This window comes from Urtica dioica, chromosome 9 (assembly GCF_054948205.1).
Source record: "Urtica dioica subsp. dioica isolate 48M chromosome 9, U.dioica_male_clone48M_v1_H2, whole genome shotgun sequence".
NCBI classification, from domain to species: Eukaryota; Viridiplantae; Streptophyta; class Magnoliopsida; order Rosales; family Urticaceae; genus Urtica; species Urtica dioica.
The window spans coordinates 21,706,131-21,729,105 of NC_142764.1; the positions used below are offsets into that span (position 1 = coordinate 21,706,131).

The 22,975-nt window shown below is 41.3% G+C and overlaps 3 protein-coding genes across 5 annotated transcripts; all 3 read left to right on the forward strand.

The window, feature by feature from the left end:
• Nucleotides 1–1,421: 1,421 nt before the first annotated feature.
• Nucleotides 1,422–2,489, forward strand: LOC149385783 (uncharacterized). The gene has a single exon (XM_089626402.1). The coding sequence runs from the start codon at nt 1,422–1,424 to the stop codon at nt 2,487–2,489; it is 1,068 nt and encodes a 355-aa protein (XP_089482528.1).
• A 3,963-nt stretch (nt 2,490–6,452) lies between these two features.
• LOC149385784 (uncharacterized) lies at nt 6,453–6,988 on the forward strand. The gene is made up of 2 exons (XM_089627442.1): nt 6,453–6,846; nt 6,954–6,988. Exons 1-2 carry the CDS (start codon nt 6,453–6,455, stop codon nt 6,986–6,988), a joined length of 429 nt encoding a protein of 142 aa, XP_089483568.1.
• Nucleotides 6,989–16,079: 9,091 nt separating this feature from the next.
• LOC149385785 (DNA double-strand break repair protein) lies at nt 16,080–22,966 on the forward strand. Of its 3 annotated transcripts, none has more exons than XM_089625914.1 (6): nt 16,080–16,255; nt 16,467–17,029; nt 17,110–17,258; nt 17,352–17,446; nt 17,679–19,370; nt 21,995–22,966. In XM_089625914.1, the coding sequence occupies exons 2-5, from the start codon at nt 16,494–16,496 to the stop codon at nt 17,772–17,774; spliced, it is 876 nt and encodes a 291-aa protein (XP_089482040.1). In that variant the 5' UTR covers nt 16,080–16,255; nt 16,467–16,493; the 3' UTR covers nt 17,775–19,370; nt 21,995–22,966. The 3 variants fall into 3 exon arrangements, with proteins under 3 accessions (XP_089482040.1, XP_089482041.1, XP_089482042.1); XM_089625915.1 differs by having other exon boundaries at nt 17,679–17,870; XM_089625916.1 differs by having other exon boundaries at nt 17,679–17,840.
• Nucleotides 22,967–22,975: the final 9 nt, after the last annotated feature.

Below are 22,975 nucleotides of genomic sequence, written 5' to 3' on the forward strand. Positions count from 1 at the left end.
TGTGATGAAATGATAGAGACTATATACCAGATCAAAAAAGATCTTCCAAACGAGATCCACAAGGCCCAGACGTTTGAAGACCTTGACCCAAGGGAAGAAGCTGGCACTAAGAAGGTGGAAGCATCAAGCGACCTCTCCTTTGTAATACTCAACGACGACAAGCCCGAACAAGTTGTCAAGATCGGAGCACACCTATCTACCGAATTAAGAGATCAGCTGGGGGCATTCCTTAAAGAGCACAAAGATGTATTTGCATGGACACACGCAGACATGCCCGGAATCGACCCAGAGTTCATTGCACACCGTCTCAATGTGCTTCCTGGAGAAATGGGAAAAATCCAAAAACGAAGATCTTTCAACCCCGAAAGATACCTCGCGATCAACGAGGAAGTAGAAAAATTAATCGATGCCAAATTCATCCACGAAGCCAAGTTCCCTAAATGGGTCTCAAATGTGGTCATGGTGAAGAAACCCAATGGGAAGTGGCGAATATGCATTGACTATATCGACCTCAACAAGGCGTGCCCAAAAGACTGTTTTCCCTGCCAAAGATCGACCAGTTGGTCGATTCTACTGCTGGGCACGAACTCATGAGTTTTATGGACGCATATTCCGGATATAACCAAATAAGAATGCATAAACCTGATGAACTCAAGACCACATTCACCACTGATCGATGGCTTTTTTGCTACAAGGTGATGCCATTTGGGTTAAAAAATGCTGGAGCCACATATCAACGCCTAGTAAACCAAATGTTCACAAAACAAATCGGGAAGACTATGGAAGTCTACGTCGACGACATGCTCGTCAAGAGTCTTAAGGCGCCAGACCATGTCAACGATCTAAAGGAAACATTCGCACTCCTCCGAAGATACAAGATGAAGCTGAATCCAAACAAATGCGCGTTTGGGGTTGAATCTGGAAAATTCTTGGGATTCATAGTCAACCAGCGAGGAATAGAGGCTAATCCTGATAAGATCCAGGCCCTATTGGATATGAGATCCCCCACGAAGGCAAAAGAAGTCCAAAGCCTCACTGGACGTATAGCCGCACTAAGTCGTTTTGTTTCCAAGGCAATAGACCGTTGCCCACCCTTTTTCTAGGCCATCAAAGGAGGAAATAACTTCATCCGGAGCAACGAATGCGAAACAGCGTTTCAAGACCTGAAGACTTATTTTGCCACATTGCCACTCCTAGGAAAGCCAAGGGACGGCGAAACCTTGTTCCTATATCTCTCGGTGTCTGCTAGAGCAGTAAGCGGGGTCCTCGTCCGAGAAGAAGAAAGAATGCAATGACCTATATAATACATAAGCAAGGCTCTCCTAGATGCAAAAATTCGATATCCAGAGATAGAGAAGTTAGCCCTTGCTTTGACAGTGGCGGCAAGAAAACTTCGACCATATTTTCAAGCGCACCAGATCATGGTAAGGACGAAATACCCAATCAAGAAAGCCTTGCAAAAAGGAACCTCAACGAGGATGGCAATATGGTCTCAAGAATTGGGGGAATACGGGGTAGAATTCCAGCCAAGGGTTGCAATCAAGGGACAAGCTGTCGCCGACTTTATAGCTGAATTCACGTATGACGTGAACCTCCACCAATGCGAAAGAGACGCTGAAAATCCAGAGGCATCAAAGAAAAGGAAAACTACCCCGGACGGGCCTATGTGGTGCCTCCACGTGGACGGAGCATCCAACATCCGCGGATCCGGAGCCGAAATCGTATTTGTCAACCCAGAAGGAGAAAAATTGAAATACACAATCCATTTTCAATTCAAAGCCTCAAACAACGAGACCGAATACGAGGCCTTATTGGCTGGGCTCGAGATAGCTCGAAAGCTCGGGGTAGTTAACCTTAAAATTTACTGCGATTCTCTGCTTATCGTCAACCAGATCAAAGGCGAGTACCAAGCAAAAGAGGAAAACATGGTCGCGTATCTCGAAGAAGCCAGACTCCGATTAAAGAATGCCTTGTGGTACGATATCACCCAAGTCCCCCGTGACTCAAATGCTGAAGCAGATGCTCTGGCTCGGATGGCATCTGGAGCTGACAACGAAAATCTCGGGAAAATACCTGTAGAAACCTTGATGCACCCATCAATCAAGAAGGAGGAAGTGAACACGATTAAAGGCGATCCGAAGCCAAACTGGATGACACACGTCGTAGACTATCTTCGCAATGAAATCCTTCCAGTCGATCGAGCAGAAGCTAAGAGAATTAAATACCAAGCACAAAGGTACGTTATGCAAGGAACCACACTATACAAAAGAGGATTTTCACAGCCACTCCTTCGGTGCTTAGACAAGGACGAGGCCAATTACGTCTTAAGGGAAATCCACGAAGGAATTTGCGGAAACCATTCCGCAGGACAATCTCTGACGCTAAAAACCCTGAAACAAGGTTATTTCTGGCCCACACTTAAGAAAGATGCATTCGATCTTGCTGGAAAATGTGACAAATGTCAGCGGTTCTCGCACATCCCAAGATGACCCCCGACACCGTTGTGCCCGATCCTCGTTGCTCGATCGTTTGCCAAGTGGGGTGTGGACATAATCGGAAAACTACCTATGGCATCAGGACAACGAGTCTACGCGATCGTGGCAATAGATTACTTTACCAAATGGGTAGAAGCAGAGCCTTTGGCAAAAATCACAGAAGCCAACACAACCAACTTCATGTGGCGATTGATCATCTGTCGCCATGGTATCCCTGCCTCCATAATCACCGACAACGGCTGTCAGTTTGATAACAAAAAGGTCAGGGAGATATGCGAACAACTAAAGATCAACAAGACATTCTCATCACCACGCCACCCACAGGCGAATAGCCAAGTTGAATCGGTAAACAAGACTATCAAGGAGACTTTAAAAAAGAAGCTAGAGGAAAAACAAGGTGCATGGGCCGACGAGCTTCCCCTCGTCCTTTGGGCCTATCGAACAACAGCTCGAACTGCGACAGGTGAAACCCCATTCTCACTCAGCTACGGAGTTGAAGCTGTCATCCCTGTCGAGATCGGGACTCCAACTTTTCGAATGGGACCCTTTGATGAGGAAAACAACAATGAGGCGCTCAGAATGGAGTTGGACGTAATTGAAGAAAGGAGGGTCGAAGCGTTCACCCGCATGGCCGCCCAAAAGAGAATCATTGAGAAGCACTACAACTCAAAAGTCAAGGCCAGACGTTTTGTTGAAGGAAGCCTTGTCTTAAGGAAGGTATTCCAGAACACGCAGGTGTACGGAGCTGGAGTACTTAGGCCAAACTGGGAGGGGTCATATCGAGTCCGGCAAGTGATACGCGACAGAACATATCGCCTAGAAGAAATGAACGGAACAGAGATTAAACACCCGTGGAATGCAGAGCACCTCCGCCAATATTTCCAATAGACAATGGCGCCGAAGTATCCATCTTTCTCAAGATGGCAAGCACCGCCGCCAAAACTTTCGATTTATCTCGTTGTATTTACTTTCCAAAAGTGGCCGTAGAGCCCAAAAATGTATTAAAAATGAAATCGAATATCGTGACTATTTTCTAAAAACGAATTTTTGAATTTACATAGCCTCATTAAATTATATAAAATAAGAGAGCTCGTGGAGTCGATATCTCTCTCACAAAAAATAAAGTGGAGCTCGGGGAGTCGAGTTCTTGTCATAAAAAATAATAAGAGAGCTCGCGGAGTCGATATCTCTCTCATAAAAAAAGTAGAGCTCGGGGAGCCGAGTCCTTCTCATAAAAAAAGAGAGCTTGTGGGGTCGATATCTCTCTCACAAAAAATAAAATGGAGCTCGGGGAGTCGAGTTCTTGTCATAAAAAAAATAAGAGAGCTCGCGGAGTCGATATCTCTCTCATAAAAAAAAAGTAGAGCTCGGGAAGCCGAGTCCTTCTCATAAAAAAAGAGAGCTCACGGAGTCGATATCTCTCTCACAAAAAATAAGTAGAGCTCGGGGAGCCGAGCTGAGTTTCTTTTCATAAAAAAATTGAACTCGCGGAGTCGATATCTCTCTCGCAAAAAAAATGTAGAGCTCGGAGAGTCGAGGTCTTCTAAAAAAAAATCGAGTGGCGTCAAAATCTTGTACGCACATTGAAACCTTACGCGGAGACAAATATGAAAACAACCAACATAAACACTAGACATAAAGATAAAAAGGTCACAAAATGATCCGGAAGTTTAATAATACATACAACTGTCGATGCAAAGTGGGAAAACGTTCATTTGTCAAAAAATGAACCTAGAACTGGGGCCCGCAAAAGGATGACGAGTCAAGAAAAACGTACGGCAGGCCATGCCGTCAAAAGAAAAATATCGACAAATGACTGTTTGCCCAGAAGCACAAAATACAAGTTCAGGAAGATTTTAACCACCATACAAACAAAAAGCGATGATAAACTCAAGCTTCTGTAAACGAGTCATCATCCTCGTCACTACAGTCATCTAACGCCAACAGTCGCTCTGCATCCGCCGGAGGGACTTCCTCATCAGGGAAGTGGGCAACTGAAGCACGAAGCGCCCTTTCGGCAACTAAGTGATCCCGTGTAAGATTATTTCTTAATGAAAGAATATTTTCTTATATGAAAATAATCTCCACTTATTATGGTCCATATAAACTCATTAATTCTGATCAAATCGCGCTCATATTAATGCCGGAAATCAAATCGCAATCCCTTAATTAAAGGATTGCAATATTCTCCATTGATGGTTTGGAGCCTATAAATATGACAGTTTTGGGGTCCCTAAACTCACTCGCACATTCAGAAACCAACACCATCTAAAAGTGAGAGCGAGAGTTTGGAAGATCCTCAAAACAACTCGCCGGAATCGGAGTCCCGAGCTCGCCGGAAAAACACAACAATGGCCGGAGGTAAACCGATCCTTTTCGCTTCCGCTTTAACGTGTTCATGTTGCTAGAACACCTTTAGTTGTGTAAAAATATCTAACATTTGCTATCAGAGCCCCACACAACCTCTACCTTGTTTTTGAAAATTTCCATATTCTTGTGTGTTTATGTTTTGCGTTTTTTTACGTCAAAATGTTAATATTATTATGGAAATCTTTGAGAAAATTGTTTTTTGATTCTTTGGCTTTTGAATCACTCAATTCGGTGCTAAAATGATGGAGAAACCGTCGGGTTTTTTTTTTTAAACCGGGTTCGCGGGTTTTTATCAGAAAAAACGGTGAAGAAGATTGACTTTTACGACATGTCTTTTTCCCTTTGTTTAAAATAAAGCTGTCGTTTGTTTTTATCTGTTTTGAGCATTTGGTGTTATGTTTTTGGATGCCGTAACTTAAGTATTGTTTCCGTCAATTGCTCCTTTGGGCCTTTCTTTTGGGCCTATGTTTGACGTGGACTTTATTTTGTTAGCAATTGAGATTCTCGTATAAAGTTTAGACAGCAAATGAAGTAAATTTATCTTTATTAAGAAATAAAGAAATAAAAGAGTTTAAAACATGACATTTATTTTATTTGCATTCTTGAGTATTTTATGCAAATATTTAGTGTCATTTTATTTGCATTATTAAGTACTTTTACGCAAATATTGTGTTTTAAATTATATTGTTTTCATATGTCATTTAATTTAAAGTTATATGCTTTATTATTTTATTAATGTTTAATATGCATATAATATTAAGAAAATTAATGACTAACACAATATTATTAAGCTATTGTTAAGTGATTTATATGGTCTTAATTAATTAGAGAATAGTCACAGCATCTTTAATTAATTTAGATTGTATATTTAGAATTAATATCACATAAAAACAATAATTGTGGTTAATCATATGCTATATTATGGAATCTACCCACATGAATTTTGTAATATTTGTATGATTAATTAGGATAAAATATCAAATTATATTTCCTAATTAACTCACAGGTATTAGGAAAATGAACATAGTTTGATAGTTTTATCATAATTGTGTGAATCTAACTGAATTAGAACTTTAACCCACATACAAGTTTTATGTCTCTAGATTCATTAAAACATCTTTTGCATTGGTAAATCATGATATAGTTATTTTCTTCAAAACATATTTTAATAAGCATGTTTAATTTTTGTAAATTGCAGCTAGTCAAACTGTAGGTTACTCTGATGTTAAATGTGATGTTCCTGAACTCAAAGGGGACAATTTTAAGGTCTGGAAAGAGAGAGTTTTCCTTCAACTAGGATGGATGGATATTGACTATGCCATAAGGAAGCCTGGACCTCCCTCAATCACCGAGGAAAGTACCCCAGATCAGGTTGATCTCTATGAAAAGTATGAGCGATCTAATCGCCTCTGCGTTATGTTCATAAAGACCAAAGTATCTGCTTGGATTAGGGGTTAAATTGAGCAATATGACAAAGTTCGTCTCTTAATGAAAGCAATAGACGATCAATTTGTCACTTCAAATAAGGCTTTGGCAAGTACTCTTATCATGCAGTTCTCATCCATGAAACTCACTGGAGTAGGAGGTATGCGTGATTATATCATGCGCATGAGGGATATTGCGGCCCAATTAAAGACGTTGGAAGTTGAAATGTCTGAAACCTTTCCGGTTCACTTCATTTTGTGCACTCTGCCCCAGCAATATGGCCCATTTAAGATTTCTTATAACACACATAAAGATAAATGGTCAATTAATGAACTTATGGCCATGTGTGTTCAAGAAGAACATAGGCTGGCTATGGAAGAGGGTGAGAAAGTGAATCTGACCTTCTCTGAAAGGAAGAAGAAAGATCGTGCCAAAGACAAAGGCAAGATCCCTGTCAAACCGGACATAAAGAAAGAGTCAAAGTGTTTCTTTTGCAAGAAGAAAGGACACATGAAGAAAGAATGCTCTAAGTTCAAAAATTGGCTTGACAAGAAAGGTATTCAACTTTTGTTTGCATGTTATGAATCAAATCTAAATGATGTTGGTCATAATACTTGGTGGATTGACTCTGGTTCTACAATCCATGTTTCAAATACCTTGCAGGGTATGCAAAACCTACAGAAGCCAGTGGGAAGTGAGCACTACATCCTTTCATGAGGCAGGATGAGCTCGCATGTGGAGGCTGTCGGTTATTGCGATTTGGTGTTAAGTAGTGGCTTTATTTTGCGTTTAGAAAAGACCGTTTATGTTCCTAGTTTTTCAAGGAATTTAATTTCAGTTTCAAGACTTGTGCCTCTTGGTTTTGACTTTAAATTTTTGGATAATGGTTTTACATTATTAAATAAATCCGAAATTGTTGGTTATGGTACACTGTCTGGTGGTCTTTATTGATGGGTGCGTTTATTACGCGTAAAACTCCTATTTTCCGGACTAAAAACTAACGAGTCCTCAAGTGTTTTTGATAGTTTTTGTGTGTTTATGAGTGATTCTCAGGTTTAAGAGGTCAATTGGGTCTGGAGGAGGTTATTAGCGCAACATGTGACGATTCCGAACAATTTCAAGGAGATTCATACACATTTGGACAACTTGGAGCGAAACAAGGAGCGACGTCCTCTTCCGCAGGATTTTGGGATTTTTAAATGATGATTTTGGATGATCCACTTCCAGAATTAGATAGAGCTCTCTCTTAGCTTTCCAACGCATGTTTATTTTCAGAAATCGGACGTCGGAGCTAGGAGTTACGACCGTTTAAAAAACGGTGTGCAGCGAGCAGGAAGCGCGCGGCGCGCGGAAAAAAGCGCGCGCCGCGCGGACGAAAATTTCGCCGTTTTCGCCTCCAGAGTCGTACGCGCGGACCGCGCGAAGCCGAAAAAATGGTCTGCGCGCCGCGCAGACATAAGGGCACGCCGCGCGGTCCAAAAATCAGCTTTTTCCAATGTTGCGTTTCTGAGCGAATTTTGGCCATCGGATCAAAATGAAAGGTCCAGATGGCTCCGAAAATGACCCCATTCAGCCTTAAAAACACAAATGCTAGGGTTTGAGGATCTCATCTCTCATCTTTGAGAGAGAGTAATTTTCTTTTCTCTTCATGTTTTCTTAGAGTTTCTCGGTTTTGCTTTGGAGAAGAAGGAGGTCGGAGTGCCATCTCGCCGGAATTCGTCCAGCCACCACCACCATAGTTTTATTCTCTTCCTCTATCTCTTGAACTCCATTTATTTATGAAGATTATGTTGGTTTCATTGTTCTTGATTTATGTTTGCTTTGTTCTTTGTATCACCATGAACTAGGCCTCCATAGGGCTATGGTGTAGCGAGTTCTTGACGGTTATGGATTCCTAAATAGATTGATTTTATTGTTGTTGTTCTTGTCATGTTGCTTAGTTCAATTCCATGTTTAATGCCTTGTATGAGATTAGCTACCTTATGCATGATATGTGTTCGATCTAATGCTTGAGAAAGATTAGATTGTTGTGCTTTTGTTTTGGATTACTAAAATACATTCCTAGGCTAGAGATAGCTAGGCTGTTTTAGACTTGTGTGTGTACTCTTGTTGTGAATGCTTGCCGTGCTTTTTAGGAGTTGAGATCGAGAGATAAAACTCTGGCATTGAGTTTAGGTTGCTAGATGCTCGAGAGAGATTTAGTGATACGATTAGCGTGAGTACGAGTAGTAATATATGAACAACAATAATCGTGCGTAATTTCCGTGAATCCGAACCGTAGATTGAACTCGTGAAACCATAGTCCTCCGTCTTCATAATTGTAAAACCGTTCTTTAGTTTTGTTGTTTATTTTATTTACTTGCTAGATAATTTTGTGACAAACCTTCTATAATTATTTTTGGGTTCTCATTCAAACTTGTGAATCTTGAATCTTCAATTTAGCTAGTCCTCGTGGGATCGACTCGTTCTTACGATTTATTACTATTGCGACCACGTGCACTTGCGTGTGCGAGAAAATTCGCAACATTTATTCAATTACACTGCAAAATGATGTTGCTAATAGCTCTTTGAACGTTACTGCTGGGTTGAAGCGTTGTATTATGAATGAAAAATCTTCTCTATTGTGGCACCGGAGATTGGGACATATCTCTATTCTGAGAATTAAAAGGTTAGTGAATGAGGGAGTACTTAGTGCTCTTGATTTTACCGACTTTGAGACCTGTGTGGATTGCATTAAGGGAAAGCAAACCAACAAGTCTAAAAATGGTGCAAAGAGAAGTACTGAATTGTTAGAAATCATACATACAGACATTTGTTGTCCTGACATGGATGCAAGTAGTCCAAAATACTTTATCACTTTCATATATGATTTCTCACGATATATGTATCTCTATTTGCTTCGTTCTAAGGATGAAGCTTTAGACGCCTTTAAAGTTTTCAAGGCTGAAGTAGAGAAACAACGTGGTAAACAAATTAAGATTGTGAGATCAGATATAGGTGGTGAGTATTATGGTAGATACACTGAGAATGGACAAGCACCTGGGTCATTTGCGAAGTTTCTTCAAGAACATGAGATTGTTGCCCAATACACTATGCCTAGTACTCCGGACCAGAATGGTGTTTCAGAAAGAAGAAATCGAACTTTAATGGACATGGTGAGAAGTATGAGGAGTAAAACAAAAATTCCTCAATTCTTGTGGACTGAAGCACTAAAAACCGTTGTGTATATATTAAACCGAGTTCCAACCAAGGCTGTTTTAAAAACGTCATTTGAGTTATTCAAAGGTTGGAAACCCAGTTTGCGACATATACGCGTTTGGGGATGCCCGTCTGAAGTGAGAATTTATAATCCACAAGAAAAGAAACTAGACCCTAGGACTATAAGTGGGTATTTCATTGGATATGCCGATAAGTCTAAAGGTTATAGATTCTACTGTCCATCTCACAATACTAGGATTGTGGAATCAAGAAACGCAAAATTTCTTGAGAATGACTTGATTAGTGGGAGTGACCAATTGCATGACTCAGTGTCTGCATTAGATCACAATGAAGCTGAACCTTCTAGTTCAAGTGATAGACTGATTATCGTACACACTCCTCAAGCTCAATCGTGTGTAAGACAACCAGCTATTGAAATTCCACAAGTTAATAATGCTGATCTTTTAGATCAAGTTGCTGATCAAGATCATGTTGAACAACCAATCGAACATCCGATTGTACAACAAGATCCTCAAGAGAATAATGAAGCAACATTAAGAAGATCTACTAGAGTTAGAAGATCAGCAATTCCTAGGTGATTATGAAGTGTATCTGCAAGAGACGGACGGCAACATTGGAGCCGAGAATGATCCTGAAACGTTTTCACAAGCTGTAAGTTCTAAAGAATCTAACTTATGGCAAAAGCTATGATTGAGGAGATGAACTATATGGCAATTAATCAAGTCTGGGATCTCGTCGAGTTGCCTGATGGTTTAAAAGCCATTGGATGCAAATGGGTCTTTAAAACAAAGAAAGACTCACAAGGCAACATCGAGAGACATAAGGCAAGACTTGTAGCCAAAAGGGTTCACTCAAAGAGAAGGAATCGATTACACGAAGACCTTTTCTCCTGTATCAAAGAAAGATTCTCTTCGCACGATTATGGCATTAGTAGCTCACTTTGATTTTGAGCTACATCAAATGGATGTGAAAACGGCCTTCCTTAACGGAGATCTAGAGGAAGAGGTTTACATGAAACAACCTGAAGGATTCTCTTCTAGTAATGGTGAGCATTTAGTCTGCAAGCTTAATAAATCCATTTACGGTTTGAAACAAGCCTCCTGCCAATGGTATTTAAAGTTTCATGATGTCATCACTTCATTTGGCTTGATCAATGTATATACCAAAAGGTCAGTGGGAGTAAGATATGTTTTCTTGTTTTATATGTGGATGATATTCTGCTAGCAACTAATGATAATTGAATGATGTATGAGGTGAAACACTAGCATTAAGATCCATAGGGAAAGATTACGAGGCATTTTGGGTTTGTCTCAAGAGACATATATCAATAAATTTCTTGAGAGATTTCGGATGAAAGATTGTTCACCAAGTGTAGCACCCATTGTGAAGGGTGATAAATTCAGTTTAGACCAATGTCCGAAAAATGACCTTGAGAGGGAACAAATGAAGAATATTCCATATGCTTCCGCTGTAGGAAGCCTTATGTATGCTCAGGTTTGTACCAGACCTGACATTGCATATGTTGTTGGAGTATTGGGTAGATATCAGAGTAACCCAGGTCTTGAACATTGGAAAGCTGCAAAGAAGGTTATGAGATACCTTCAAGGAACAAAGGATTACATGTTTATGTTCAGACGGACCGATGAATTGGAAGTGGTTGGCTACTCTGACGCTGACTACGCTGGCTGCATTGATTCAAGAAAATCCACTTCAGGATATGTTTTTATGCTAGTTGGCGGAGCCGTGTCTTGGAGAAGCACAAAGCAGACATTGACTACTACTTCCACTATGGAGGTTGAGTTCGTATCTTGTTTTGAAGCTACATCGCATGGTGTTTGGTTGAAGAGTTTCATATCTGGGCTTAGAGTTGTGAACTCTATTTCTAGGCCACTAAAGCTGTACTCTGACAATTCCGCTGCTGTCTTCATGGCTAAGAATAACAAAAGTGGAAGTCGAAGCAAGCATATCGACATCAAATATCTAGCCATAAGAGAACGTGTTAAAGATGATAAAGTGGTCATCCAACACATTAGCACCGAGTTGATGATTGCCGATCCTTTGACTAAAGGCATGCCACCAAAGAAATTTAAGGATCATGTGGAAAGCATGGGACTTGGTTCCATGATGTAATTTTTCATTGTACGCTACATTTCTTCTTAAGAAACTCATATTAAGTTTGATTTTTCTCATATAGTTGTGCACATTCATTATATTTATTGAGAAATACCGTTTAAGTGGACCTGGAATAAACATATGGTTTATTCACTAAAGAATAAGAAGGCTATTGAGATGAGAGACTTAATATATTGTAATACATGGAAGATAATACTCGCTCATAGAGAACCTATCGCCATGATTCATGTATTTTGTTTCTTTTGAGGTGAGCGTTGAGTTATATGGACCAAGTGGGAGAATGTAAGATTATTTCTTAATGAAAGAATATTTTCTTATATGGAAATAATCTCCACTTATTATGGTCCATATAAACTCATTAATTCTGATCAAATCGCGCTCATATTAATGCCGGAAATCAAATCGCAATCCCTTAATTAAAGGATTGCAATATTCTCCATTGATGGTTTGGAGCCTATAAATATGACGGTTTTGGGGTCCCTAAACTCACTCACACATTCAGAAACCAACACCATCTAAAAGTGAGAGCGAGAGTTTGGAAGATCCTCAAAACAACTCGCCGGAATCGGAGTCCCGAGCTCGCCGGAAAAAGCACAACAATGGCCGGAGGTAAACCGATCCTTTTCGCTTCCGCTTTAACGTGTTCATGTTGCTAGAACACCTTTAGTATGTGTAAAAATATCTAACATCCCGCTCTGTCCGAAGAGTGTCTCGTTCCCTTCGAGTGGCCTCCAACGCGGGCCGTAGACGACTGAGCTCGATCCTTTGATCACGAAGCTTCGACGAAGATGTCTCGGCCTCCGCCCTAAACTTGTTGATCAAGGCGATACCTGAGTGTCTTGCGGTCCTCTCCCGGGCATCACCATCCTCTCTTGCAGCCTTCATACGGGCGTCGCAGTCCTCCCTAGCAGCACGGACAGCCGATGCCGTCGCCCTCGACCCCCTCAACAAGTCACCAAAGTTGCGCTGAGTAGCAAACACCGAGATGCAAAACTGAAAATATATGTATAAATATATTAGGAAAATAATAATAGCACGCGAAAGGAGAGCCACGTGCATGAATCTGACCCGACAAAGATCCCAAGCAAGTGCGTCGATGAGAGAGTCTCCGGGCATTCGATCCACTTTAGCTATCTCCGGCGGGGAAATCAGCCTAATTTGCTCCACAACCTTGGAAGCTATCGGGTGCAACTCCCGAGTCGAAGGAGCCATCAAAATAGAGGACGATCGGCGATGAACCACCTTCCGCCTTTTCGAGGAAGAACCGCTACGGGGCTCGGCTGCAAGCAAAACGTCGTCCCTCCTCCTCTTCAAACCCACGTCCTTCTCCTCCAGCTCAGGCCCAGTACCCCCAACAACACAAAGTTTCGACGTACCCGGTTCGGGACGGCTTCCCCCGATCGGAGCTTCGGGCTCACGATTGCCCCCGACCATGAGAATCATTGTACCTGCAAGAGACAAACAATACACACACAGAGACTAAAAAAATAGTGAAATTAAAGAGTTGAACTGAAAAGAAATAGCAATACAAAAGTAGTTGTACTTTATCTCATTCTCTCCCTCTCAACGTGTTAAAAATTGTTGAACACTGAAGGAGAACCAAAAACAACTCTTTCTTTTCTCTACTTTGTATTACTCCCCTTTTCTGAGAGGGACTTTCTTATATTAGAGCAACGTAATGGGTATTTTCCCATAACAACATGAGGTTAAAAAGCTATAAAAAAAAGATGACAATGGTAATACCATCGTGTTTCACCATAGGATACGTAGGAAGAAGCGGAGCCGACACCGAATCGGAGAACTCAACGGGAGGGTCCGGAGACACCACCGAAGACTTCGGCCGCTTTGTAGAGGAAGACTCGGAAATCACGGCGACGCCTTTTGAAGCTCCAGAGGCGAGAGAAGTGTCAGCAGGGACTGTTGGAGCTGTCCGGCCCCTTGCCCCAGTGAACGCCACATTTGACCCGCTCCAAGATCCCAACCAGTCGGTCGCCCCACCAACGGATGTCGTAACCACCGCATTCCGGGGGCCCGTCGATCCAGTGTCGTTGTGAACAAATGACGGCATATTTCCGGACACCATTAAACCTCCTACGCCTCCAAACGGCTCGTGTCCGAACCCGAAACGTACGGGAAAATCGACCGCCAAAGCCGTCGTCCCACTCAACGACATACCATCCGACGAGTTTTTAACAACCAGATGGTCGCAAGGAGCGGAAGAACAACCCATCTCGCCCGGACATTTTCCAATGCCTCCACCTTGCAAATCGCCGGAGAATCATTCTCTACTGATTCCGGCCACTCGGTAACTCCCCTCGCTCATACTAGGAATGCTCGGATCAACAAATTCTGACCCACGTGATACGGCTCCGGCGACGACGACCTCGTCTCGAGCCCGCGAGTCACGACCAGGAACGGCACCGAAGGTTGAGTCCCCGATCAAAGGAGAGACCGTCGACTCTTCCCTGCTCATTTCGAAGCTTTCCAATAGGAACTCGCGAATGTCGATGTCTCCACTCAGAGAGAGGGAGAAATTGTCAATGTTCTCTTCAAGCGAAGTAAAGATTTTAGGGGTGAAGAATTTTTTAGGTGACGATGGTAAAACTTCAAGGGAATTATGTGGACTAACGTCATCAGGAGGAACGGAACCGCTGGCCTTCGGATGGTTGGAAGCCATTGATGGATATGGAATTTTATTCTCTTACTTTTTCTCTGGTTTTTGCTTCTACAAAACCAAGCAGTGAAGAAAGTGATATAAAAAGCAAACAAAAAAGGAGAGAGAAGAAGTGATGTGACGATGGATAAAAATAGATAAAACAAAAAAAAAGTCTCACTCAACAAAGATAATATTGCATTGTGGAAAGTCTCACGGACGGCTAATATCCGTACCTAAGACTTGGGGGGTGTTGTTATATGGTCCAAGTAATAAAAAAAAATGTTTCAAATAGGATACGTAAGCCCCACCAAATCTCTTACATCTCATGTGCTTAATTGGCTTGGGCCCCATAAAATCAATTCATTTCTACACAAAATTCTTATATATTCATACCTCACATATCACACCATACCTGCTCTACAGAACTTTGAACGACGCTACACCAAAGTAAACCCAATATCACAAGCTTCTTCATGATGATTGTTTAGAAAAAATATATAAAAAAATAATAAAGATGTCTCAAAGCAAATGGGAATGAAATCTTGTAGCCTATAAATACTACACCATCAGAACAAAGGAAAAAAAGCAGGACGAAAGAGAAAAGAAAAAAGAAAGAAAAGAAAGAAAAAGAAAAAAGAAAGACAAAATGAAGAGAAAAAAAAAAACAAAGAAAAGAAAGAAAAAAGGAAGAGAAAAGGAAGAAAAAAATAAGAGAGGTACAAATTTAAAAGAAAAAGAATTATAAGCCTAATGCAAATTCAGGATTCACATTTATAAGAAATTAGAAGTAAAAGTGAGGTCGGAGCGACGGAAATAAATTTTCCGCGCCCCCTCTAGCTCGCTTAACAGAGGTAAATATGAGATTGGAGCGACGGATATAAGTTCTCTGCGCCCCCTTTAGCTCGTTTCCTCTATATATTTTTTTTTACAGGCAAAACAAAAAGGATCGAATTGTGATAACACTAAGAACGAGGACGAAGAGACGAATTCCAAGGCAAACCACACCGCCCTCCTCGAATTCCCGAAGGCATCCTCGCAGTCGTAACGCTCAAGATATTTTAACTCGTTACGATGCTCCCGGAGTCGTAGGAGATTCGACGGTCGTAACCTAAAAAAACGAGACACGTCACAACCTCGACACCTCGACACGTGTCCCGTGAATGTTATCCGAGAAATCGCATTAACAATAAATATTTGCTATAATCGTCATAAAGATATTTCGCCTATTTTTCCAAATTTTTATGGATTTTTTTTATTTATGGGAATTTCGGAAAAATATGTATTGAAACTTGAAAGTTGGGAAATTTGATTTTTTAAAAGACAATAAGTTTTGATTTGGAAAACATGTGCAATTTGACAAAAATATATTTTACACATACTTTTCAAATATAAAGTTTTAAAATCCTAACAAGCCACGATAAAAGACCACAAGTAACTGCAAGACATAGTAAAAGATCGCATGACACAATAGATGATCGCATGTCGCCTCACGATTGTGACGAGACCGTTAGTCACATCAAAAGACAACAGACCACAACAAAAGATCGCAAGCCACAACAGAAAACCGCATGTCACTGAATGACACATCAGAAAACCATACAATGTCAAAGACATTTTTGTATCAAATTGCACGTACTTTCCTAATTAAACTTACAACTTTTACTTCTATCATGAAAAACCGAAGATATTTAATATGGTCTGTTTTTTATTAGTGTATTTTTACCGATTGATTTTATTTCTCGACTTTCAACACCTACTTTCCCAAATTTCACTTTATTTATTTATTTATGTGGATTGATATTCACCTGCCACATACCATCTGAATATTCCGCACTCAATCGTAAAACGGCGTCGTTAATTTTGTTCCCAAAATGCACAGAATTTGAAGAAGACGTTACAATTAACTCTCGGCCAGGAAGAAAGAGCGAACGTAGCGAAGCCCTAGGTTTACATAAAGGTTCGGCTCAACTAATTTTTGTGTAAATTCTGGTTCCGATTGGTCATACCGAATCACCGTTTACGGAATATAACTGGTTCCAGTTCATCAATTAAATTCGATCGAAAAGTTTGAATTTTGCGACGAGGCCTATCAAATTTCGTACGATGGAAATTCTCAGCGCGGAATTAGTTGGTTGTCTCTGTTGATGTGCGACCTTGTGGATTTTCAGGATAATCAAGAAAGAAGGAAAAAAGAAATGGCAGCTCGAAACCGTAACCACCGCGAACCGATGAATCACCGTCGTGGATACCCGCTAGACGGGCCGTACGCCCGAGGCCCACCTCCGGCCCATCCCAGGCCCATTCCTCACCCGGCGCTGCTCGAGGAAGAGCTCGAGATCCAACACGCCGAGATTCGGAGGCTGGTCGGAGATAATCGGAGGCTGATCGACGATCGCGTGGGAATCCAGCGCGACCTCGCCGCCGCGAAGGAGGAGCTCCACCGCATGAACGTCGCCGTCGCGGAGATCCGCGGCGAGGAGGAGATGCGCTCCAGGGAGCTCTACGAGAAGTGCTTGAAGCTCGAGTCCGATCTCAGGGCCGCCGAGGGAGCCAAGAGCGAGGCCGCGCAGCTCCGATCGGAGGTCCAGAAGCTGAAGGAGCTCAAGCAGGACCTCTCTTCGCAGGTCCAGAATCTGAAGCAGGAGGTTGGGAGATTGCAAGCTGACAATAAACAGATTCCTCACCTGAAGGCCGAGATCGATGGGTTGCATCAGGAGGTTTTGCATGCTAGGTTTGTTAATCCCGTTCGAATGCCTGTTTGTTGTCATGGAAAAGTATCGAATTTTGTGTTATTTTTTGTTTGATGTATAGATCCGCGATTGAGTTTGAGAAGAACGCGAATGTTGAGATGGTTGAGCAAAGGCAGTCGTTGGAGAAGAACTTGGTTTCCATGGCGAGGGAAGTTGAGAAGCTGCGTGCGGAGGTTTCCAATGCCGATACTGCTAGACCGTGGAGTTCCGGTACAATGGCGACCCATGTGAACTTGCTTGTTTTTTTTTTTTCTTTTTCTTTTCCCTCCCAGAGATTGTGATATTCTTCATTTCGTGGTACAGGGTTTTCTGCAGGTGGACCGTACGGAATGAAGTACAGCAGTGTGGGAGAGGGGAGTTTTCCTCCCCCATACGGAGATTCGTATGGACTTCATATGGTATTCATTTTTTTTATTTGATTTTATTTTACTGTTCCCCGCCTAACCCCAGAACATCTGGTGGGTACAAAGGTGTTTAGTGGGAATCGATTCGGGACCTCTTGGAAATAAATCAGAGGTCTGACTACCAAGAGTGATGAGTTCCGGGTTCACTTATTGTTTTTGTATGCTTAATTTATTTTATTTTTCTTCTTGCTATATAAATAGACTGTGCTTGTGCTTTCTTACTTAGGGTGTTGCTGACCGAGCATCCCTGTATGGAGCGGGGCTGGGGTCAGGGGCAGGGTCGTGGGGATTACCTGACAAATCACGAATGAACCGTCGCTGAGCTCTGATTATGTTTCTGGAAATGGCCTTTTGGATGCTTCGCACCATACTGCATGGTGATCGTGAGGTTTATCTATGTGTGCATGCCTCATAAATAGTAATTTACCTTATCTACTGTCTGTCTTTCTGCGCTTTTCTATGGCATTCTAGTAGCCCTAATTTAGTTGTTTATAGATACAATGGTTTCTGTTTATGTGGTTATAATGCAACGAATCTGGAAACGTTTTTCTTTGACACTTGGGGTTTCCATGTTTACACTGATAAGATAACCTTGCAGCTTACGATCGTACTTCGTATTTTTCTGTCTGATTTTTCCCTTTTGCTCTCTAGAGTTTAGTTGACTGGATATAGAATCAAGTACTTTTAAAATTACTTTGGTACCATTTTCAATTTTCCTTTAAGTTGGAATCATTCCTGCCCAAGTTCCCGGGGATGGTGGTGAAATCAAAGCACCTATGAAGCAAACATGATTGGTGGTAGTCCAAATTTCTACCGCTGCAGCAACAAGAGTTATAGTTCGTCGTGCTGTTTTGTAAAGTAAAAAAAGGATTTGGCATTTGAAAGGGTACATGAAAAGTGAAGTACTGGCGATGGTGCTGTGGGAGATTTTTTTTTGCTGTGGAGCACTGCTACTGCGGAGGATTCAGTAATTTGCAGATTAGTTTTTATAGGGATTTTTTGCAGGTTGAATCTTTAGGAATTTTTTAGAGGGTAGGATGTATTACTTTCTGCATCAGAAGTGCGATAATCCGTGGATGCTCAAGGCAGAAGATATGAGATTTCTGGTTTACTCGTTTGGAACTACAGGATTCAATATATATCAGGCTTCGAATTACCCACCAGATCTTCCTTTTCCAATTGCTTCCAATAGACTGGGTGGATTGATGAGATGGGAAAAGTTAAATCCCACATCCGGAGATGCAGAAGCATAATTTGAAGCTTTAAGTTTAGATCTAATTTTCTTACAAGACCCCTCCTTTTATTAGGTTGTTACCAGGGTGAGTTTTTCCGTTCAAGGAAAGGTACAGGGTTTGTATGAGCAGTTACTTCTATTAGACACAGAAAATCCATCTACCACTGCCTGTTGGAATCAGAAGGTAATCGTCATTAATAACTGTGATTAGATATGCGGGGCATTGGGTGTGGGCTTTGGATTATCTATGGTTGAAGGTCTCTTTTAAGATAGGCCGGACTAAGCTGAAGGAATATCCCCTATTAAGTGCTTGAAGTTGGTGTAGTTTGTATGTGTGCTTCATTATATGAGAATTCGTTAGATTCTCTGAAGGTACAAGAATGTCAGGATGGAGGTTAAACGGAGGGTATTTAGAAAAAGGAGCATGATTTTCTGGGGATGCTCTACAGTCGGCTTGGAAGATGCACAGGTTGCTTCTTACAATGTTTGCTTTTTGGAGTTCTTACTTCTCGTGGAGCTGTGGAGTTTCAGTTCTACCTTCGACGTCTCGATTGTCAAGAAAGTTTGGCCACCCTTTAGTAGAACAAGTTGCTTCGAGCAAAAGGCCAAGCTGACTCCGAATATCTGATTGAAGAGTGGGCACGCAATGTGATGAGAAGCCGACAGCTGAATTCGAAGAAATAGGCAAGTATTCTGTCATATATTTAATGAATCTGGAATCTGCATTTATTATCTCAGCTTAGTCCCATAGCTGATGTTCTACATGCTATTCTCCGTATCATGTTTATAATCCTGCTCTTACCCTTTCACTTACAGCTTAGTGTTAAACGTGTGTCTTGCTTTATAACTTTTTAGTTAGCAAGTGCTAAAAATATGTTGCAGTCACATGTATACTCTTGTTAGTAAAACTACCCCTCACAGGATTACTTTCTCACTTGTAAGGGTCAATAGGTTATTAGGCTTAATGGATTTTTTTGTTTTTGTTTATACCTTCATGCTGGATTATCTATGCTTTGAAGCTTCTCTTGCTGACGCCATCTGTGTTTGCGGTGCTAACTGTACGATTGAATATTCGAAACCCCAGTTGTGTTGGAATAACAGCTGTTTAGCATCAGTCTAAGGAAAACATGTAGTAGAGCTCAGCAAAATACCAAGTTTCTCTCCTTAGCTAATGGATCTACCTTGCCTGTCTAAGATAATTGAAATGCTTGAATTCTCGTTCAAGTCCGTGAAGCACAAGTGTTAAGTGGGGACGAATTGTTCGAATTTTGTTATTTGTCGGGTTACTTTCGGAGTCCCCTGTTATGAATAAGTATAGTTCTTGTTTTAGAACCGGATCAGGAATTTCCTTTTTTGAGGCGCCATTTGGAAAGCAAAAGTTCCGCTCAAAGTGCAATTTCTTGGTTGGCTCCTCTCCCCGACAAGCTAAGCACTGCTGACATCTGTTCGTTTCGTGCGCTGTGCCCAAAACAGGGTGGACTACAGTTTCTCACAGTCTGCATTTTGATTCTCTTCTTCCCGTCTCTTTCTCAGACCTCTGCCTTAAGAGTACGGGCAGACCCATCAAATGGCAACAGGTGGCTAGAACCGTTTTTCTGGCGACCTGCTAGGGAATTTGGAATCAAAGAAATATGTATTTTTAAAGATGCTGCTTTTCACCTCGAAGACCTCTGGGAAAATATATTCAGGAGTTTCAGCCTTTGGATTTCGACTCTTTATACGGATTTTTCTATCTTCAGCCTCTGATTTATCCCGAGGCTGGCCGCGTGTGATCTAGTTCGTAGTTTGCTTCGTTCTAGATGAAGATTTCTTTTCCTTCTTTCAGTTTCTCAAAGATTCTTCCTTTGAGTTCTAACCATAGATATAAGTTTTCTTAGGTAGAAACAGCGTTGCAAAGAGTCCATCACACCAGCATTACTGTAGAAAGTTGGTCACATGACTGCCGAGCTTTAGGTGAATCAATTGCTTCTAGCCAAGAGAAAACTGAATAGAAGGCGATAAATCTATGCACGGCTTGTAGCCCGCAAGGTTGGCGATTTGGCTTTATATTGGATCTGGTGGTCTTCGTCATTGCATCATAGTTGGAAGACTTCTGGAAAGTGGGAACATTTATGCTGACTACTGAAATGCGGTCCCGTTCGTAATCGTTTTACGGTTTCCCTGGATCCGGCTTCCAATTGCTAGAGAATATGAAGTGGTCCAAACAATTCCCCTGGTTAAGATGTATTAGTCTCAGGTATTTTTGGTTCAGTTTTGGGTCCCACGGGAAGAGCCACTTTATCATCGCTCCTGTGGGATGAGCAGCGAAGAGTTGAGCTGTCGGGCTCAGTGCTGCTCAACGTTGGAGATCACGTCCAGGGTCGTGGGGCTAGCGAGCCACGTGTGGCATTACTCTCTGGAGCCGGCTTTCAGTTGGAGGAGAATATGAAGCTGTCGAAACAATGTCCCTGGCCAAGAAGTCAAGAATTTCAGTGAAGTTTTGGATCCTTGCAATCAGATGGTTGAGGGTTGGGAAATTGTTTTGCCATGTCAAGTATGTCTGTGCATGTGTGATTTGCATAGGAATTAAAAGCTTGGATCTTTTGGCGTGAAGCTTACTTCCTGCTTTTTGAAGCTCAGTGTATTCTCGTCCCTCAGAGGCTCATGAATATGGTGACTAGTCTTGCAGCAACGGGGATATAGATTCGTGGAGAGAGAGGTCTTCGATGGAATTCGTGAGTATAACATCTTCGCTTGGCCGTCGATGTCTCAAGGTACTGCAAAAAAGGCAACGTTACAGAGGGTAGGGCCATCTTCGAAGAATTCTGGTGGAGAATCTGGTGCACTAGAGTTCAATGATCCTGGTTTACACTTAAAACGGGTTCTTCTTCAATGAAGCATTGAGGCTGTTTCACGAGATGAGAGATCGGGGATTTGAGTCAGTGTCTTGTCGGCTTGTGATCTTGGAACTCGGAAGGAGTTCACTGCTTGATAATTGAGTCAGTGTCTTGTCGGCTTGTGATCTTGGTAGTCCTGCGATGATCTGTAGGTTTCATCGGGTGGGAGATAGGGTAGAGAGGGGTATACTTGCCATTTTTTGTGATTTTATTAACTGGTCTCGTTACACATTTCATTCTCTGTTAAGGATGCTTACTATATAGGACGATATAGGTTGACTTGGAGTGTGATTAACTGTCTATTGCATAGCTAAGTTGGTAGTGTTAGATTATTCGCCTTGTTTTTGCTTCTGGTCTTGTCATACTCGTCTTCTCTTAAATGAAGTTGTCAAATTACTTGTTTTCTAATCTTATGATTGAATTTTCCTGCAGATTGAAAACAATGGACAGTCTTTGAAAGTCAGAGGAATGACTGAGAAGCTATTCCGAATTTTCCTGCAGATCGAAAGCAATGGACAGTCTTTGAAAGTCGGAGGAATGGATGAGAAGCTATTCCAGTTTCTTCGCGAATGTGGTACGACCCTTTGGGGAAATATTCAGAAATGCCAGGGTTTGGCATTTGGTCAATCTTACCAAAAAATGAAATCACCAGTCATTAGGATAACATGGTTTCCGAAGCTAAATTTTTTTTAGAAAGAAAAAAGTGAAATCACGAGTCATTAGGATAACATGGTTTCCGAAGCTAATTTTTTTAAATCACCAGTCATTAGGATAACATGGTTTCCAAAGCTAAATAAAATAAAGGAATTAAGGAAAAAAAATAGGCCCTCTGTGATTTCGCTTATAGAATGCATGGTAAGAGAGGTAATCCCGTATATGCTGTGAACTGTGATGTCTTGTTTGCTTTGTGCTTTACACTTTTCATTTAAATGGGTCACATAGTCTACAAATGCCATATTACTGGTTTCAGAGGCTTATGAAATTTTTAGAACAAAAGCGCCTTCATTTGCTAAAGTTTTCTTCTGGAAAAGGAAATTTTTGCTGATTTTAAATAATTAAAGCTATTATTTACACGTGTTAGAGATGTTTCACTTTCACTAGGTAATTGTTGGTGCGAAGATTTATTTATTGATTGATGGCAAGTTTTTCCTTTGTATAATTGTACACATTGGTTGTGCTTGTGTGTGTGTGTCCGTCTTTGTTTTGTTTTTATTTGTTTATTTATATTAAGTTTGTGATATTTGTCTCAATTAGTATTCAATTCTTGTATTCGGTTGATGTCAGTTATACTGTATTTTAAGCATTTTGATATTTTTTTTTCAAGTGACTCTCATAGAAACTTGGCTGGTTTTGCAGTGAGCAAGTAAAATGCCTTGAGAAATGCTCAATGCAAAAGTTAGGTGCTTTTTTTTT

Coding starts and splice junctions, on each gene's coding strand:
- LOC149385785 (XM_089625914.1), top strand. CDS start 16,494: ATGGCAGCTCGAAACCGTAACCACCGCGAACCGATGAATCACCGTCGT. Junction 17,030..17,109: donor CAGGAGGTTTTGCATGCTAG/GTTTGTTAATCC, acceptor TTTGATGTATAG/ATCCGCGATTGAGTTTGAGA. Junction 17,447..17,678: donor ATTCGTATGGACTTCATATG/GTATTCATTTTT, acceptor TTTCTTACTTAG/GGTGTTGCTGACCGAGCATC.
- LOC149385784 (XM_089627442.1), top strand. CDS start 6,453: ATGCGTGATTATATCATGCGCATGAGGGATATTGCGGCCCAATTAAAG. Junction 6,847..6,953: donor AAATTGGCTTGACAAGAAAG/GTATTCAACTTT, acceptor AATACCTTGCAG/GGTATGCAAAACCTACAGAA.
- LOC149385783 (XM_089626402.1), top strand. CDS start 1,422: ATGGTAAGGACGAAATACCCAATCAAGAAAGCCTTGCAAAAAGGAACC.